The following is a 19096-nucleotide window of genomic DNA, read 5'->3' as shown; positions in this document are numbered from 1 at the left end:
TGTCTTTCTCTGATTGACTTATTTCACTCAGCATAACACCCTCCAGTTCCATCCACGTCCTTGCAAATGGCAAGATCTCATTCCTTTTGATGGCTGCATAATATTCCACTGTATATATATATATATATATATATACACCACATCTTCTTTATCCATTCATCTGTCGATGGACATCTTGGCTCTTTCCAGTTTGGCTATTGAGGACATTGCTGCTATAAACATCAGGGTGTATGTACCCCTTCAGATCCCTACATTTGTATCTTTGTGGTAAATACCCAGTAGTGTAATTGTTGTATCATATGGTAGCTCTATTTTCAACTTTTTGAGGAACCTCCATACTGTTTTCCAGAGTGGTTGCACCAGCTTGCATTCCCACCAAAAATGTAGGAGGGTTCTCCTTTCTCTGCATCCCCGCCAATATCTGTCGTTTCCTGACTTGCTAATTTTAGCCATTCTGACGGGTGTGAGGTGGTATCTCATTGAGGTTTGGATTTGGATTTCCCTGATGCCGAGCGATGTTGAGCACTTTTTCATGTGCCTGTTGGCCATTTGGATGTTTTCTTTGGAAAAATGTCTGTTCATGTCTTCTGCCCATTTCTTGATTGGATTATTTGTTCTTTGGGTGTTGAGTTTGATAAGTTCTGTATAGATTTTGGATACTAGCCCTTTATCTGATATGTCATTGGCAAATATTTTCTCCCATTCTGTTGGTTGTCTTTTGGTTTTGTGGACTGTTTCTTTTGCTGTGCAAAAGGTTTTTATCTTGATGAAATCCCAATAGTTCATTTTTGCCCTTGCTTCCCTTGCCTTTGGCGATGTTTCTAGGAAGAAGTTGCTGCAGCCCAGGTCAAAGAGGTTGCTGCCTGTGTTCTCCTTTAGGATTTTGATGGACACCTGTCTCACATTTAGATCTTTCAACCATTTGGAGTCTATTTTTGTGTGTGGTGTAAGGAAATGGTCCAGTTTCATTCTTGTGCATGTGGCTGTCCAATTTTCCCAACACCATTTGTTGAAGAGACTGTGTTGTTTTCATTGGACATTCTTTCCTGTTTTGTCAAAGATTAGTTGACCATAGAGTTGAGGGTCCATTTCTGGGCCCTCTAATCTGTTCCATTGATCTATGTGTCTGTTTTTGTGCCAGTACCATACTGTCTGGATGATGACAGCTTTGTAATAGAGCTGGAAGTCCGGAATTGTGATGCTGCCAGCTTTGCTTTTCTTTTTCAACATTCCTCTGGCTATTCGGGGTCTCTTCTGGTTCCATACAAATTTTAGGATTATTTGCTCCATTTCTTTGAAAAAAGTGGATGGTATTTTGATGGGGATTGCGTTGAATGTGTAGATTACTTTAGGTAGCATTGACATCTTCACAGTATTTGTTCTTCCAATCCATGAGCATGGAACATTTTTCCATTTCTTTGTGTCTTTCTCAATTTCTTTCATGAGTATTTTATAGTTTTCTGAGTACAGATCATTTGCTTCTTCGGTTAGATTATTCCTCTGTATCTTATGCTTTTGGTGCAACTGTAAATGGGATCGACTCCTTGATTTGTCTCTCTTCTGTCTTGTTGTTGGTGTATAGGAATGCCACTGATTTCTGTGCATTGATTTTATATCCTGCCACTTTACTGATTTCCTGTATGAGTTCTAGCATTTTTGGGGTGGAGTCTTTTGGGTTTTCCACATAAAGTATCATATCATCTGTCATATCATCTGCAAACAGTGAGTTTGACTTCTTCTTTGCCGGTTTGGATGCCTTTGATTTCTTTTTGTTGTCTGATTGCTGTGGCTAGGACTTCTAATACTATGTTGAATAGCAGTGGTAATAGTGGACATCCCTGCTACGTTCCTCACCTTAGGGGGAAAGCTCTCAGTTTTTCCCCATTGAGAATGATATTCACTGTGCACTAGAGAAGAATGTGTATTCTGTTGCTTTGGGATGGAATGTTCTGAATATGTCTGTGAAGTCCATTTGGTCCAGTGTGTCATTTAAAGTCTTTATTTCCTTGTTGATCTTTTGCTTAGATGATCTGTCCATTTCAATGAGGGGGTGTTAAAGTCCCCCACTATTACTGTATTGTTGTCAATGTGTTTCTTTGCTTTTGTTATTAATTGGCTTATATAATTGTCTGCTCCCATGTTAGGGGCATAGATATTTATAATTGTTAGATCTTCTTGTTGGACAGACTCTTTAAGTAGGATATAATGTCCTTCCCCATCCTTTATTACAGTTTCGGTTTAAAATCTAATTTGTCTGATATAAGCATTGCCACCCCAGCTTTCTTTTGGTGTCCATTAGCATGGCAAATGGTTTTCCACCCCCTCACTTTCAATGTGGGGGTGTTTTTGGGTCTAAAATGAGTCTCTTGCAGACAGCTAATCGATGGGTCTTGTTTTTTAATCCAATCTGATAGCCTGTGTCTTTTGATTGGGGCATTTAGCCCATTTACATTCAGGGTAACCATTGAAAGATATGAGTTTAGTGCCATTGTATTGCCTGTAAGGTGACTGTTGTTATATATTGTCTGTGTTCCTTTCTGGTTTATGCTGCTTTTAGGTTCTCTCTTTGCTTAGAGGACCCCTTTCAATATTTCTTGGAGGCCTGGTTTCATGTTTGCAAATTCCTTTAGTTTTTGTTTGTCCTGGAAGCTTTTTATCTCTTTTATTTTCAATGACAGCCTAGCTGGATATAGTATTCTTGGCTGCATATTTTTCTCGTTTAGTGCTCTGAAGATATCATGCCAATCCTTTCTGACCTGCCAGGTCTGTGGATAGGTCTGTTGCCAATCTAATGTTTCTACCATTATAGGTTACAGATCTCTTCTCCCGAGCTGCTTTCAGGATTTTCTCTTTGTCTCTGAGACTCATAAGTTTTACTATTAGATGTCGGGGTGTTGACCATTTTTATTGATTTTGAAGAGGGTTTTCTGTGTCTCCTGGATTTTGGTGCCTTTTTCCTTCCCCACATTAGGGAAGTTCTCTGCTATAATTTGCTCCAATATACCTTCTGCCCCTCTCTCTCTTTCTTCTTCTTCTGGGATTCCAATTATTCTAATGTTGTTTCGTCTTATCGTACTGCTTATCTCTCGAATTCTGCCCTCATGATCCAGTAGTTGTTTATCTCTCTTTTTCTCAGCTTCCTTATTTTCCATCATTTGGTCTTCTATATCACTTCTGACTCATTTATCCTAGCAGTTAGTGCCCCCATTTTTTATTGCACCTCACTAATAGCCTTTTTGATTTCGACTTGGTTAGATTTTAATTCTTTTATTTCTCCAGAAAGCGTTTCTCTAATAACTTCCATGCTTTTTTTCAAGCCCAGCTAGTATCTTTAAAATCATGATTCTGAACTCTAGGTCCAACATCGTACTAATGTCCGTATTGAGTAGGTCCCTGGCAGACGGTACTACCTCTGTTCTTTTTGTTGAGGTGATTTTTTCCGTCTTGTCATATTGTCCAGAGGAGAATAGATGAATGAGAGAACAAAATGCTAACAGGGTAACAACGTCCCCAGAAAATATACTCTAAGCAAATCGGAAAAGACCTGAAACCAGGGGAAAAGAAAGGGAAGGAAAGAAAAAAGAAAGAGAAAAAGAAAAAGATAAAAGATAAAAAACAAAAACAGAACAAAACAAAAAAAACAGAATATGATCAAATATGATCAGGCTGGTGCATAGATCAGTGCCACACACTAGATTTTGGGTGTATTTTGGTCTGTTAGAAGAAAGTGCCTCCCAAAATTTTAAAGAAAGAATGATTTATATATTTACAAAATAAGGGTTGACACGATGAAGGGATGGAATATGACTGTAAAGATGAAATTTATAAAAAATTTTATAAAAGGAATTGATAAGAAGTTGTTTGAAAAAAGAAAGAAGAGGATTTTAAAAAAAACAAAGAAGAAAGAAAAAAAAGGGGAGAGAATGTGATCAGGCAGGAGAGTAAAACAAAGCCATACACTAGAGATTTAGGGTATATTTTGATCTGTTAGAAGAAACTGTATCTCAAAATTTCAAAGAGAGAACAACTTATATATATATGCCAAAAATAAGGGTAACTACTATGAAGGGATAGAATATGAGTCTAAATATGAAAAATAAAAAAGATTTTTTTAAAAAGGAATTGATAAGATGTTGGTTGGAAAAAGGGAAAAAGAAAAATAAAAAAAAAAAATAGTTAAAAAAAATTAACTTCGAAAGCCTAAAGAATCCTGGTAAAAAAAAAGCCATGACTTCTATGTGCAGTATTCCCCTCGTGCTGGAGTTTTGCCGTTCTCATTGATCAGTAAACTTGGTCTTGGCTGGCTGTTCTTGCTGATCTTCTGCGGGAGGGACCTGTTGCCGTGGTTCCCAAATGTCTTTGCCAGAGGCGGAATTGCCCCGCCCCTGCAGGGTCCGGACTAAGTAATCTGCTCGGGTTTGCTCAGGAGCTTTTGTTCCCTGCAAGCTTTCTGTACAGCTTTGGAGGACGAGAGTGAAAATGGCGACCTCCCAATCTCCGCCCTGGAGGAGCCGAGAACTTGGGGCCCTGCTCCTCAGTGTGCCCCCAGAGAAAAGCAGTCAATCACTCCAGTCTCCCCAGTCTCCGGCCACACTCTACTCACCGGGCCTGTGACCAAGCGTTTCTATCTCTGGCACCCAACTCAGTGTGGAGTCTCCAAACCCAGCAGATCCCTGTGGTGTACTCCTGCGCCGCTCCTCCCAGGGGAGGAAGGGGAGTGTCCCCAGATCTGCGGCTTGTTGGGTCCCTACCGGAGGAGCAGTGGCCCGACTGTGTCGCCGATCACAGTTTATGGCAACCCTGAGCTGAGAGTCCGCACCTCGGCTCCATCTCTGCAGCTGGCTTCCCCGCTCTGATACCCAGGAGCTCTGCCACACTAAGGCAGCCCTGGTCTTTCTGTGACACTGAGGGTCCTGAGACCACATTGTCCCAGCGAGTGTTCCATCCTCTGCTTAGCCACTGGAGCGACATCCCTCAGTGGAGCTGACTTCTAAAAGTTCCGAGTTTGTGCTCCGCTGCTCTATCACTTGCCAGAAGTGGCTGACAGAGGCCCCCTCCCTTGTCGTCTATCCTCCCAAATATCACCTCAGATTCACTTCTCTGCACGTCCTACCTTCCAGAAAGTGATTGCTTTTCTGTTCAGAGAGTTGTTGCTATTCTTTTCTTCGATCTCCTGTTGAGTTCGTAGGTGTTCAGAATGGTTTGATCCCTAACCAGCTGAATTCTTGAGACCAGACGAAATCCAAGTCTCCTACTCCTCCACCATCTTGCTCCGCCGCCCCCCCCCCGTATCATTGGTATTTTGATAGGGATTGCATTGAATCTGTAGATTGCTTTGGGTCATATGGACATCTTAACAATATTAATTCTTCAAATCCACCATCATGAAATATCCTTCCATTTCTTTGTGTCTTCAGTTCATTTCATCAGTGCCTTATAGTTTTCAGGGTATGGGTCTTTAACCTCCTTGGTTAAATTTACTCTTAGGTATTTTTCTTTGATGCATTTATGAATGGGATTTTCTTAATTTCTCTTTCTAATAGCTTATTACTCTGCATAGTAATGCAAATAATTTCTGTATTTTAATTTTGTGTCCTGAAACTTTACTGAATTAATTTATTAGTTCAAATAGTTTTTTGGTGGAATCTGAGGGTTTTCTATATATAGCATTATGTTATTTGCCAATAGTGAATGTTTTACCTCTTTCTTTCCAAGTTGAGTGTTTATTTATTTTTCTTGCCTAATTGCTGTGGCTAGAACTTCCACTACTATGCTGAATAAAAGTGGTGAGAGTGAGCATTCTTGTTCTGTTCCTGATCTTGAGGAAATGCTTTCAGCTTTTTAATCATGTTAACTGTAGGTTTGTTTAGCTGGCAGACTGGCTGGAGCTGGAATGGGGGTGGACTGTGAGGTACTGGAGCATTCTATGCTGGGGCCACCCTAGCGGGATGGCTGGAGCTGGTGTGGGAATGGGCATGAGCCAGGGTATCCTGAGGCACTCTGTACTAGGGCTGCCTTGGTGAGATCACTGGAACTGGAAGTGGTCATGGGCTGGGGGTGCTAAAGAGCACTGTACCAGGGCCACCTAGGTGTGATGGCTGGAACTGGGGTGGGCATGGGTGGGGAGCCACCTTGGTTTGATGGCTGCAGCTGGTGTGGGTTATGGGCCTGGACCTTGCTGGGCAGCCCTAGCATGCTAGCTAGAGGGCCTGGACCCTGCTCCCATTTATGCTATCATGGCGGAGAAAGAATGTAAAGAAAGGCATTTGCCAGCACCTCCAATCTGAGACAGAGTTCCAGCATATCCCCCACAGTTTGGTTAATGCTCTGAGGTTGGTAAATGGATTTCCTTCACTTATAGTCTAGTTTCCCTTTAAATTGCTGGGGTTTTGGGGTGGGATTTTTTGTCTGTTTTGTCTGTTTGTTTGATTGCTTGTTTGTTTGTTTTTGCTGTGCTCCAGGGTGAGTGAATCTGCATGAGGGCCTCTCAGTCATAATTCCTCCCTACTGCAGGTCATCACATTAGGAATAGAGTTCCTGTAGTTACCATGTCTCTGTCCCTCCAACTCTGCTCTATGTGGTTCCTGTATCCTTTGCTGTGCAGTTCAATTAGCATTCAGTTCTTCTTCATATGGAATTACTCTATATGCGGGTGTAGATTCTGTGTGTCTGTGGGAGGAAGTGAGTTCAGGTCTTCCTATGCTGCCATCTTGGATCACCTCCTAGAACTACATTTTTGAAATATTGAAAGAAAAAAGCTGCCAACCCAGAATTCTTTATCAAGTGAAAATATTCTTCTAGAATCAAGGTGAAGTAATGGCAATTTCAGGTAAAAGAAAACTAAGAGAATATATTACTAGAAGAGCAGCATTATGGCAGAAGATATGAAAAGACACTTCTCTGAAGAAGACATACAAATGGCTAACAGACATATGAAAAAATGTTCATCATCGTTAGCCATCAGGGAAATTCAAATCAAAACCACATTGAGATACCACCTTACACCAGTTAGAATGGCAAAAATGGACAGGGAAAGAAACAATAAACGTTGGAGAGGTTGTGGAGAAAGGGGAACCCTCTTACACTGTCGGTGGGAATGCAAGTTGGTACAGCCACTTTGGAAAACAGTGTGGAGGTTCCTCAAAAATTTAAAAATAGAGCTACCCTATGACCCAGCAATTGCACTCCTGGGTATTTGCCCCAAAGACACAGATGTAGTGAAAAGAAGGGCCATATGCACCCCAATGTTCATAGCAGCAATGTCCGCAATCGCCAAACTGTGGAAAGAGCCAAGATGCCCTTTAACAGATGAATGGATAAAGAAGATGTGGTCCATATATTCAATGGAATATTACTCAGGCATCAGAAAGGATGAATACCCAACTTTTGCATCAACGTGGATGGGACTGGAGGAGATTATGCTAAGTGAAATAAGTCAAGCAGAGAAAGTCAATTATCATATGGTTTCACTTATTTGTGGAACATAAGGAACAGCATGGAGGACATTAGGAGAAGGAAGGGAAAAATGAAGGGAGGGAAATCGGAGGAAGAGATGAACCATGAGAGACTGTGGACTCTGAGAAACAAACAGGGTTTTAGAGGGGAGGGGGGAGGGGGGATTGGTTAGCCCGGTGATGGGTATTAAGGAGGGCACGTACTGCATGGAGCACTGGGTGTTATATGAAAACAATGGTTCGTGGATCACCACATCAAAAACTAATGATGTATTGTATGGTGACTAACATAACATAATAAAATTAAAAAAAAAAGAAAATGCTAAGTAAGTTTCTTCATACTGAAGGGAAACTCTACAGAAGGAATATTTGTTCTTCAAGAAATAATGAAGGGCATCAGAAATGGTAAGTGTATGAGTAAATATAAAAAGTAATCTATCAGCTAATTACTGAATTTGGTCCCACTTTAATTTTGTTGAAAACAACTAGGAACTACCTAATATCAAGCAGAACACCATGCACCAGTTATCTATCCCAGGGGAGCAGAACACCATGCACAGGTTACCAATCCCAGGGGAAGACTCAAAAACTTCTTCGAATTGTCTCTTTGTATTGCAGTTGCCACGGAAAACACAAGGCAGCCAAGCACTGGAAGGAACAACACTTACACAGAGAGGAGACAGAGTGAGATTAACATCAGTAGGGGTCATTAATCCCTCATGGTCAGTGGATCTTTCCCCACAACTGACACAGGGCAAATTATCTACCTGCAGCCCCCTGAATGCTTCAGGAGGGACCTCACTCTCTCTCCCCATGAAGTCCAAAATACTGAAAGCTGGGGGCATGTCTGAGGGCCATTAAGATACAAACTTAAGCTTAACAAAAGAGCACACATTGAGTTTGAAATAGGGAAAAATATTCACACACAAGGTGGTAAACCCAGCTTAGATTGTATGGGCTCTTCATATCTTGGTAAGGAGGTATTCCAGGCCCAAGACCCATTCTTACATGGCTGAATGAGAATAAAAGACTGCATGCATGAAGATGTCTCTCTCAATAATTAACTTCCTAAAAAGTTAACTTAATTTTTATTCAGTTATTTAATTTTTTATACTGTTACCAATGAGTCTAATTATTACATTTATTTGGATCCAAAGAGATTATCACAGGAGCACCTGCCTGACTCAGTCAGTAGAGCACATGACTCTTGACTTCAGGGTAGTATGTTTGAACCCCATGTTGGGTATAGAGATTACTGAAAAATAAAATCTAAAAAAAAAAAAAAAAAAAAAAGACGTTACCATACCCTGGGGTTGGTGCACCATAATAAGATTGAGAAAGACTGAGAGTAGTTCTTTTATATCAGTCAGGATTCAGTCAGGAAAACAGAAGGCACTTTAGAGATTTCAGATAGAAAGACATTTATTATAGTGTTCCATGATTCATTGTTTGTGCATAACACCCAGTGCTCCACGCAGAATGCCTTCCTTAATACCCATCACCAGGCTAACCCATCCCCCACCCCCCTCCCCTCTAGAACCCTCAGTTTGTTTTTCAGAGTCCATTGTCTCTCATGCTTCCTCTCCCCCTCCGACTTACTCCCCTTCATTCTTCCCCTCCTGCTATCTTCTTCTTTTTCTTTTTTCTTAACATATCTTGCATTATTTGTTTCAGAAGTACAGATCTGTGATTCAACAGTCTTGCACAATTCACAGCGCTCACCATAGCACATACGCTCCCCAATGTCTATCACCCAGCCACCCCATCCCTCCCACCCCCACCACTCCAGCAACACTCAGTTTGTTTCCTGAGATTAAGAATTCCTCATATCAGTGAGGTCATATGATACATGTCTTTCTCTGATTGACTTATTTCACTCAGCATGACACCCTCCAGTTCCATCCATGTCGTTGCAAATGGCAAGATCTCATTCCTTTTGATGGCTGCATAATATTCCATTGGGTATATATACCACCTCTTCTTTATCCATTCATCTGTCGATGGACATCTTGGCTCTTTCCACAGTTTGGCTATTGTGGACATTGTTGCTATAAACATTGGGGTGCACGTACCCCTTCGGATCCCTACATTTGTATCTTTGTGGTAAATACCCAGTAGTGCAATTGCTGGATCCTATGGTAGCTCTATTTTCAACTGTTTGAGGAACCTCCATACTGTTTTCCAGAGTGGCTGCACCAGCTTGCATTCCCACCAACAGTGTAGGAGGGTTCCCCTTTCTCCACATCCCCGCCAACATCTGTCGTTTCCTGACTTGTTCATTTTAGCCATTCTGACTGGTGTGAGGTGGTATCTCATTGAGGTTTTGATTTGGATTTCCCTGATGCCGAGCGATGTTGAGCAATTTTTCATGTGTCTGTTGGCCATTTGGATGTCTTCTTTGGAAAAATGTCTGTTCATGTGAAAGACATTTATTATAGAGAATTCATTTCTATGAATTTTGGAAACATTGAAGGAACACACGTGGAAGGAAAATGATATCTCCCAAAGATCAGGAAATGTAATAAGCTGCTACAATCCATGCTGGAGCTCATTTGATCCTATGTTTTTCTGTAGTTAATATCACTATTGCAAGATCCTGTGCTAGTCTGTAATCACTATCACTGCCAGAGTCAGAAGAAAATGTTTTTACCTTCCCTCTGCTTCATAGTTTGTCATCTGTGTTTTCACCGGCTGAACTTAACACAGAACTCCAGTAGTGAGGGAGTCTTAGAAATTCAGTCTCCAGATTTTTAGCCCCTGTGATTCAGAAGAGAGCATAGCGTGATTAGATATCCTATAACTAAAGGCTAAATAATTAAATTAACTGCCCACCAACGTTCTTTACAAAAAATAGCAAGAAAAATAAGGGAGAAAATACGTACTTATATATGCGTATATAGGGAGCAAAAAAGAAAGGAATTAAGCATGGCTCCTGTGGTTCTTATATATGTTATGTCCTGCCAAAGGCTTCAGAGAGCATCCCTATCTGCCACTGCCACTTGAAGGGCCATTGGATCTGCTGGGTCACATAGGTCAAGTGGTAGAACAGCTTGCAATGACAGCCTGGACATGTTACAGAGCCTTCTCTTATTTTAGGACCCCCTCAAAAGTAGTAGCTTTTCAGATCAATTGGTAAATGGGCCAGACTAACACATCCAAATGAGAAATATGTTGCCTCTGAAATCCAAAAAGGTCTACCAGGCTTTGTGCTTTTTTTGTTGTTGTTGTTAGAGGAGGGGCAAGATACAATTTATCCTTCATCTTATGAGATGTCTCACACCACTGGACCCCTAGAAATTTCACTGAGGTGGAAGGCCTCTGAATTTTTGTTAGATTTATTTCCTTATTTCTGACAAAAAATGTCTTACCAATAAGTCTATAGTGGTTTCTTCTTGCTCATTAGGTCCAATCTGCATAATGCCATCAATGTAATGGACCAGGGTATTTTGTGGAAGGCAAAGGCAATCAAGATCCTTGCAAACTAAATTATGACACAGTACTAGATAGCTGATATGCCTCTGAGGTAGGACAGTGAAGGCCTATTGTTGGCCTTGCCTGCTGAAAGAAAACTGCTTCTGTTGGTCTTGATTTATAGATTTTTTTTAAAGCATTTGCCAGATCAATAGCAGCATACCTGGTACCAGGGGATGTGTTAATTTGTTCAAGCAAGGAAACCACATCTGGTACAACAGCTGCAATTAGAATCACCACCTGGTAAAGCTTATGATAATCCACTGTCAACCTCCAAGATCCATCTGTCTTCTGCACAGGCCAAATAGGCAAGTTAAATGCGGGAGTGGTGGGAATCACCACTCCTGCATCTTCCGAGTCCTTGATGATAGCTCTAATCTGCAATCCCCCCAGGAATGCAATATTGCTTTTGCTTTACTATTTTTCTGCATAGAGGCAGTTCTAGTGGCATCCACCTGGACTTTCCCGCCATAATAGCCCTCACTTCACAGGTGAGAGAACCAACGTGAGAATTCTGACAACTGCTATATACGTCTGTTCCAACAGTGAATTCCAGAACTGTGTAACAACAGGATGGGCTTGGGACACACTAGACCCACTATGAGACAAACCTGAACTAAAACCACATTGCTCACCTGACCTTCATAAGCCCCTACTCTGACTGATGGACCACAGTGATATGTTGGGTCTCCTGGAATTAATGTCAGTTCCAGTAATCCTTGAAAGTCTGTTTATTTCCTTTTCCCCAATGTACAGTTACCTTAGTAAAATGCCATAGTTCCTTTTGGGGAAAAACTGGGAGAAAGATTAACAGTATAAATTACCAGGCTTCTTCCTCAAGGAGAACTGGACTGCCCTTTATTCAAGGGGTCTTGAATCTATAAAGTGGCTCAGGTCTGGGAATTGATTGAGGGGCTGTGACTCTGATTTTTATGAAGTTAGACTTATGTTCGCTTGACCTAAAAATTTTCTGTTTATATAGATCAAGTAACAATTTAATAAGCTTTCTATCTATTTCAATTCTGGGAAAATCATGATCAACTATCCAACAGCACAAGTCTGTGCAAGTGAAAATAGTCTCATTGCTGCTTTGTCTCTTCTCTCCATTATGGTAGCCATGTGCACCTTGCCTTTGATGGTTGAGTACTGTCACTTGGCCTCTGGGATCCAATTACTCCCATTGCGTTTAGGTTTCCTAATTCAGTGATCACAGTTCGTCCTGTAAGTTCTGGCCTACAAAGAAGAACAATCATAGAGCTTTTCAAGGAGGCTGGGGCTTCCCTCATAAATTTATTTCTCACAATCATAGTGAAAAGTGTATCTTCTGGACCCTTCTAGGGTGGATAAATTGGTTTTAAATGACAAATACACTCTAATATTCCAATCTCTATAGACCCTCAAATCCCTGTCTCTACATTAAACCAAGGCAGGTCTTGCATTTCTAATCTTGCACCTTTGGGTTCATGTTTTCAGCAAGTGGCCCAACAGAGCCCTTTCTAATTCCTGAAGCTGCAATATTAAAAACAGAATCTTTGCGTATTGAGCCCATATCAATAAATTTGGCCTGATCCAATTTTATATTCCTGCCACAATTATCCCAAACACTTAGATTCTGGTCCCATACATATTCTTCAGATTTCTGTCCGTATAAGGTAGAAATCTCAAGTAGTTTTTTTAGAATGTAGCACATGTCCACCTAAGTCTCAGGATCCAGGCTATTCTGGATCTTTTATGGTTCTGTAAAAATTTTAGGATTGTTTGTTCTACCTCTGTGAAAAATGCTAGTGGGTATTTGATAAGGATTCCATTAAATGTGTAGATGCTTTGGGTAGTATAGACATTGTAACAACATTTGTCCTTCCAATCCATGAGCATGGAAATATTTTTCCATTTCTTTGTGTCCTCTTCAGTTTTTATCATAAGTGTTCTATAGTTTTCAGAGTACAGATCTTTTACCTCTTTGGTTAGATTTATTCCTAGGTATCTTATGGTTTTTGGTGCAATTGTAAATGGGATTGATTCTTTGATTTCTCTTTCTGTTGCCTCATTATCAATGTATGGAAATGCAACAGATTTCTGTATGTTGATTTTATATCCTGTGACCTTACTGGATTCATGTATCAGTTCTAGCAAATTTTTGGTGGAGCCTTTCAGGTTTTCTCCATAGAGTATCATGCCATCTGCAAATAGTGAAAATTTGACTTCCTCCTTGCTGATTTGGATGCCTTTTATTTCTTTCTGTTGTCTGATTGCTAAGGCTTGAGCTTCCAGTACTATGACAAATGGTATTGGGAAAACTGGACAGCAACATGCAGCAAAATAAAACTGGACAACTTTCTTACACCATACACAAAATAAATTCTAAATGGATGAAAGACCTAAATGTAACAATCAAAATCCTAGAGGAAAACACAGGCAGCAATCTCTTTGACCTCGACCATAGTAACTTCTTACTAGACACGTCTCTGGAGGAAAGGGGGGAAAAAGTAAAAATGAACTTTGGAGACTTCATCAAGAAAAAAGCTTCTGCACAACAAAGGAAAAATCAACAAAACTAAAAGAAAACCTACAGAAATAGGAGCAGACTTTTGCAAATGACATATCTGATAAAGAGTTAGTATCCCAAATCTATAAAGAACTTATCAAACTCAACACATCAAAAATAAATAATCCAGTCAAGAAATGGGCAGAAGACATGAACAGACATTTCTCCAAAAAAGACATACAAATGGCAAACGGACACATGAAAAAGTGCTCAATATCACTTGACATCAGGGAAATACAAATCAAAACCACAATGAGATACCACCTTACCCCTCTCAGATTGGCTAAAATTAACAACACAAGAAACCACAGATGTTGGCGAGGATGCGGAGAAAGGGGAATCCTCTTACACTGTTGATGGGAATGCAAGCTGGCGCAGCCACTCTGAAAAACAGAGTGGATGTTCCCCAAAAAGTTAAAAATAGAACTCTGCTATGACTCAGCAATTGCACTCCTAGGTATTTACCCAAAGGATATAAAAATACAGATTTGAAGGGGTACATTCATCCTGATGTTTACAGCTGCATTATCAACAATAGCCAAATTATGGAAAGAGCCCAAATGTCCATTGACTGAAAAATGGATAAAGAAGACGTGGTATAGATATAAACAATGGAATAATACTCAGCCATCAAAAAGAATGAAATCTTGCCATTTGCAGTGATGTGGACGGAGCTGGAGTGTACTATGCTAAGCAAAATGTCAGTCAGAGAAAGACAAATACCATATGATATCACTCATATGTGAGATTTAAGAAACAAAACAGATGAACATAGGGGAAAGAAAAAAAGAGAGGGAGGCAAACCATAAGAGAGACTCTTAACTATAGAGAACAAACAGGGTTGCTGGAGGGGAGGTGGGCAGGGATGGCCTAAATGGGTGATGAGTATTAAGGAGGGCACTTGTTGTGATGAGCACTGGGTGTTATATGTAAGTGATGAATCAGTAATTTCTACTCTTGAAATCAATATTATACTATATGTTAACTAGAATTTAAATAAAAACTTGAAACATGAGGGAAAAAAAATCTCTGCTCTCCATGTTGAAAGTGGTTTAATATAGTCAATCTTTCACTATTGGGAATAGTGCTATATAGGGGCTCTGAGTTGGTTTCTACTATTGGCAAATTGAGCAATCAACATAGTGGTAGTCAGATAAGCCTTGATGAAGGGAAAGCCCATGTAGTTGAGCTCATGGCATGATATCTGTCCTTGCCAATATGACTACTTTGTACATGAGTCTACTGAACAAACACTTGGGTGGGTTGGGAAAAAGCTGACCTCTACTGAGCATGTTGTCTTCTCTATGTGATTAACAAGAGAAAGGGTCTCTATAATAAGTATCCTTTAATGAGCATTCCCATAAAATGTATATGATTCACAGTTTACCCCATTCTGAGGGGTTTACTCATACACTTCTTTCTCAGATCCTCTTTTTTTTTAATAGGCTCTGTGCCAACATGAGGCTTAAACTCACAACCACGAGATCAAGAATCACATGTTCTACTTACTGAGCCAGCCAGGCACCCCTCCTACATGCCCTTGTTAGCAATATTCCAACTAAGTTCCTTAACCACCAATTCAAATCAGTGGCCACTGTGAACTGGTATCACTTCATATTTCTGGTCATCTCTCTTTCTAGACAGAAGAGACAACCAGGTATGCGGCTCAAAATTCTACCCACTAGGATTAATTTTCCTCAGTGTCCTTCAAGGCCACTCCTGAGGGGGGCTATAATGTGGTATCAGTTTACCCTGGCTAATGCCAGAGTTTCTTGTGGACCTATCTGTAAAACAGTTTTTAATTTTTTCTTCTTCAGTAAACTGGCCTTGGAGAACTTCCTGTAAGGTCATTCATTTGTGTTGAGGAAGGTGCCAGTACAGTAAAGTAAGGTGTTTGAAAGTCTGAACCACTTGCTGATGTCACTAATTTGGGCCTCCAGGAGTATTTGGAGCCTGATATTGTATATATCACTTCCACTTGATGATAAGGTGCTATATCACTTACCCACGTTTGTAGCTTGGTAGATCAGAGAACACATAGTTCATATAAATAGCTAAAATCACATTGTTACTTTTTTCCCATTCTAATGATCAGTCTCTTTGGCAACCCAGTAGTAGCCAGAAGCTATTTCTCAAAAGGATAAGAGTTATTATCTTCAGAAGAGAGCATGGCTTTGCTCTAAATTCTAGGGTATTCTCCAACTGGGGCCTCAAGGGCTTTATATGGCAGTCCATATGCCACAGATCCTTCAAACCTCATTAAATCTGTTGGTTCAGAATGTCTGAGAACTGGGTGAGAGTAGCTTTCCATTGCAATGATTCAATTAATGATTTTAGTTACTGGACTTTGGGTTTTTTTGCCCAAATCCACTGTATTTTTCCCATCCTAATGATCAGAGTCCCACTCATTTCCAAGTCAGTGTCCTAACTGCTACATAAGAAACCTGGAGGAATTGTGGATTTATAAATTACTTTGTAATTATGCAACCCACAAATTAAGATTTTTGTTCTGAATTAAGCTTCATCAGTTTTGAGAGATAAAAGATTTCCTGGTTGTTTGACCTTGCCTTGAGTGAGGAATTTAAATGCCTGAGCCTGTCATTTTCTTCCTATAAACCTCCCATTGGAATCAATAATGCAGGCAGTAAATGATTTTGTAGTCTTTATTCCCACCATAAATGTCAATTTTAGTATTGTCACAGTAATTTGGTATTTCAATGTCTGGTTTCCAATAGACATTTTATTTCAAACAATGTTAATAATTTTAAGCAGCCATTTTGTCATTGCACACTATGAATGATTGGGTTTCCCATTTTCCCTTGGCTATGATGTCATCAAAATATTTAAACTCCATCAGATCAGATATACAATCCAGACTTCCACCTTTTTTTTTTTAAGAGAGGAAGGTGGGGCAGAGAGAATCATAAGCAGGCTCCATGCCTAGCATGGAGCCCAACCAGGGCTCAGTCTCACAACCCTGAGATCATGACCTGAGCCGAAATTATGAGTCAGACGCTTAACAAACTGAGCCACCCAGGTGCCCCTAGACTTCCACCTCTGAGGGTCAGTTTCCTTGAGTGACTCCTGATATAAAATGCTATAGCTAACTAGTGTTCACAGAGGAAATAAAAAACTAATCCAGCTATTTCAACCCTCTTTATGGAAGTCTCTACCCTCCCTATACAGAGACACTCATTTCTTACTTGTGTGACTTTATGTTTCAAGAACAGCTGTTAAAGGAATCTGTAAACACCAGCAATGTCACCCAGAAGTCTGTTTCTGCCACTGCAGTGCCAGTCTGCCACTACTACCAGATCCAGAAGAAGATAATTTCTTCTATTTTCTTTTCCTAATCTCTTGTGTATGACTCTTATATTGGCAGAATTTAAAATGGAACCCTGAATGCAATGGAGTATTAATCAGCCATCAGAAAGGATGAATACCCAACTTTTGCATCAACGTGGATGGGACTGGAGGAGATTATGCTAAGTGAAATAAGTCAAGCAGAGAAAGTCAATTATCATATGGTTTCACTTATTTATGGAACATAAGGAATAGCATGGAGGACATTAGGAGAAGGAAGGGAAAAATGAAGGGGGTGGGAATTAGAGAGGGAGATGAACCATGAAAGACTATGGACTCCAAGAGACAAACTGAGGGTTTTAGAGGGGAGGGGGTGGGGGGATGGGTGAGCCCAGTGATGGGTATTAAGGAGGGCACGTATTGCATGGAGCACTGGGTGTTATATACAAACAACGAATCATGGAACACTACATCAAAAACTAATGATGTAATGTATGGTGACTAATATAACATAATAAAAAATAAATAAATAAAAAATAAATTTATCTATCCACCAAAATAATAAAATAAAATATGATAAATAAAATAAAATAAAATAGAACCCTGCTGTCAAGGGAACCTGGGAAATAACCTTACAGGATTTCAGCCCCTATAATGTGGAGAGAACTTAGAAGGATTGAAATAGTGTTGAGAACTAACACAAAACACCTGACACAACATGACTTTGCAAAATGGAAAAAGAGTACTTGTGGAAAGAGAGGAGAAAAAGATGAAATTTAGGAACTGGTATGTAGGAATTGAGGCTCTGGATATAGACTCTAAAACTATGATGTTACAAATATCTTAGATGCATATAACACCAAGTACTACATGTTGGTAAACTGAACATAATTAAAAAAAAGAAGAAGAAGAAGAAAGAAAGAAAAAGAAATAGGCAGAAATTTAAAAAAAATCTTATAAATTTTTCATACCTGTTTGAAGACCACTGATCTAGACACTAATATTGCCAATGATCATACACCCTCCAGCCAGTTTCCTCAGGGCACCCTTGACCTCCTTGTTTCTCAGGCTGTATATGATGGGGTTCAGCATGGGGGTCATAACACAGAAGAGCACAGAGACCAGGATGTCCATGTCTAGGGAGTAACCTTCTCTGGGTCTGTCATAGTTGAAGTTGGCCATTCCATAAAAGACCACAACCACGGTAAGGTGGGATGCACAGGTAGAGAAGGCCTTGCTCCTACCTTGAGCAGAGGGAATCCTGAGAATGGCAGAGATGATGAGTATGTAGGACACTTCAGTAAACAGGCAAGGGCTCAGGCCAATGGTGGCACTGGCCACATGGAGCACAGATTCATTGAGAGAGGTGTCTGAGCAGGAGAGCTTCAGGAGCAGTGGAATGTCACAGAGAAAGTGGCTGATTTGGTTGGGCCCACAGAGAGTGAGTGTGGCTGTCAGCACCGTGTGTGTCACAGAATTCACCAGTCCACACAGCCAAGACCCAGTCACCAAAAAAACACAGACCTTCACACTCATGAGGACTGGATATCGAAGAGGGTGGCAAATGGCTACCAAGCGGTCATAAGCCATAGCAGCCAATAAGACACATTCAGTGCCAGCACATGTCACGAGGAAGAAAATCTGGGAAAGGCAGCCTTCATATGAGATGGTCTTCTTCTCCCGGAAGAAGTTCACCAGCATGACTGGGATGGTGGTGGATGTATAGCAGATGTCCAAGAAACTCAGGTTGCTGAGGAAATAATACATTGGAGTGTGGAGAGCAAGACTGATTCTAGTGGCTGTTAGTATGAGCATGTTCCCCAGGAGTGTTGTCAGGTAAATGATCAAGAAAACCAGGAAAAACAAACCCTGTAGTTTGGGGTGGTTGGAAAATCCCAAGAAGATGAATTCAGTGACATCTGTTTGATTGTTCATTTCAAATGGTGTCATAGCTACAAAAAATGAGAAAAATAAAAGCCATAATGAGAATGTACAAAGAGCACCCTAAATTGGCATGTTAACTTGCAAGGTCATATCAAATATGTTGGATATAGAATGGTCTGGACCATGGAGGGAGGTGTATAGGAAACTCTTCAGAGAGATCACAACTTTTGACTCAACAAATCCAGCCAGCTCAGCTCCAGAGACCTCCCACAGATTCTTGTGTGGCTTCTGGTGCATGAAAATAAATGGAGATTTGGTCAAAACCTACAATAAAGTGATAGTCCTTGTGTTAAAGTAAGCTCATCTCTTTCTGGCTCGGCAAAATCTTCCTCCTAACATTGCATGTTTCACTGCATTAAATTCTTTTTTTTTTTAAGAT

At 40.4% G+C, this 19096-nt stretch overlaps 1 protein-coding gene across 1 annotated transcript; it reads right to left on the bottom strand.

The window, feature by feature from the left end:
- Nucleotides 1-17763: 17763 nt before the first annotated feature.
- Nucleotides 17764-18723, bottom strand: LOC113916199 (olfactory receptor 5V1-like). Its single transcript, XM_035727060.1, has one exon. It carries the CDS (start codon nucleotides 18721-18723, stop codon nucleotides 17764-17766), a length of 960 nt encoding a protein of 319 aa, XP_035582953.1.
- Nucleotides 18724-19096: the final 373 nt, after the last annotated feature.

This window comes from Zalophus californianus, chromosome 4 (genome assembly GCF_009762305.2).
Source record: "Zalophus californianus isolate mZalCal1 chromosome 4, mZalCal1.pri.v2, whole genome shotgun sequence".
NCBI classification, from domain to species: Eukaryota; Metazoa; Chordata; class Mammalia; order Carnivora; family Otariidae; genus Zalophus; species Zalophus californianus.
The sequence above is the reverse complement of the archived record's forward strand: the minus strand, read 5'-3'. Positions and strand labels throughout refer to the sequence as shown.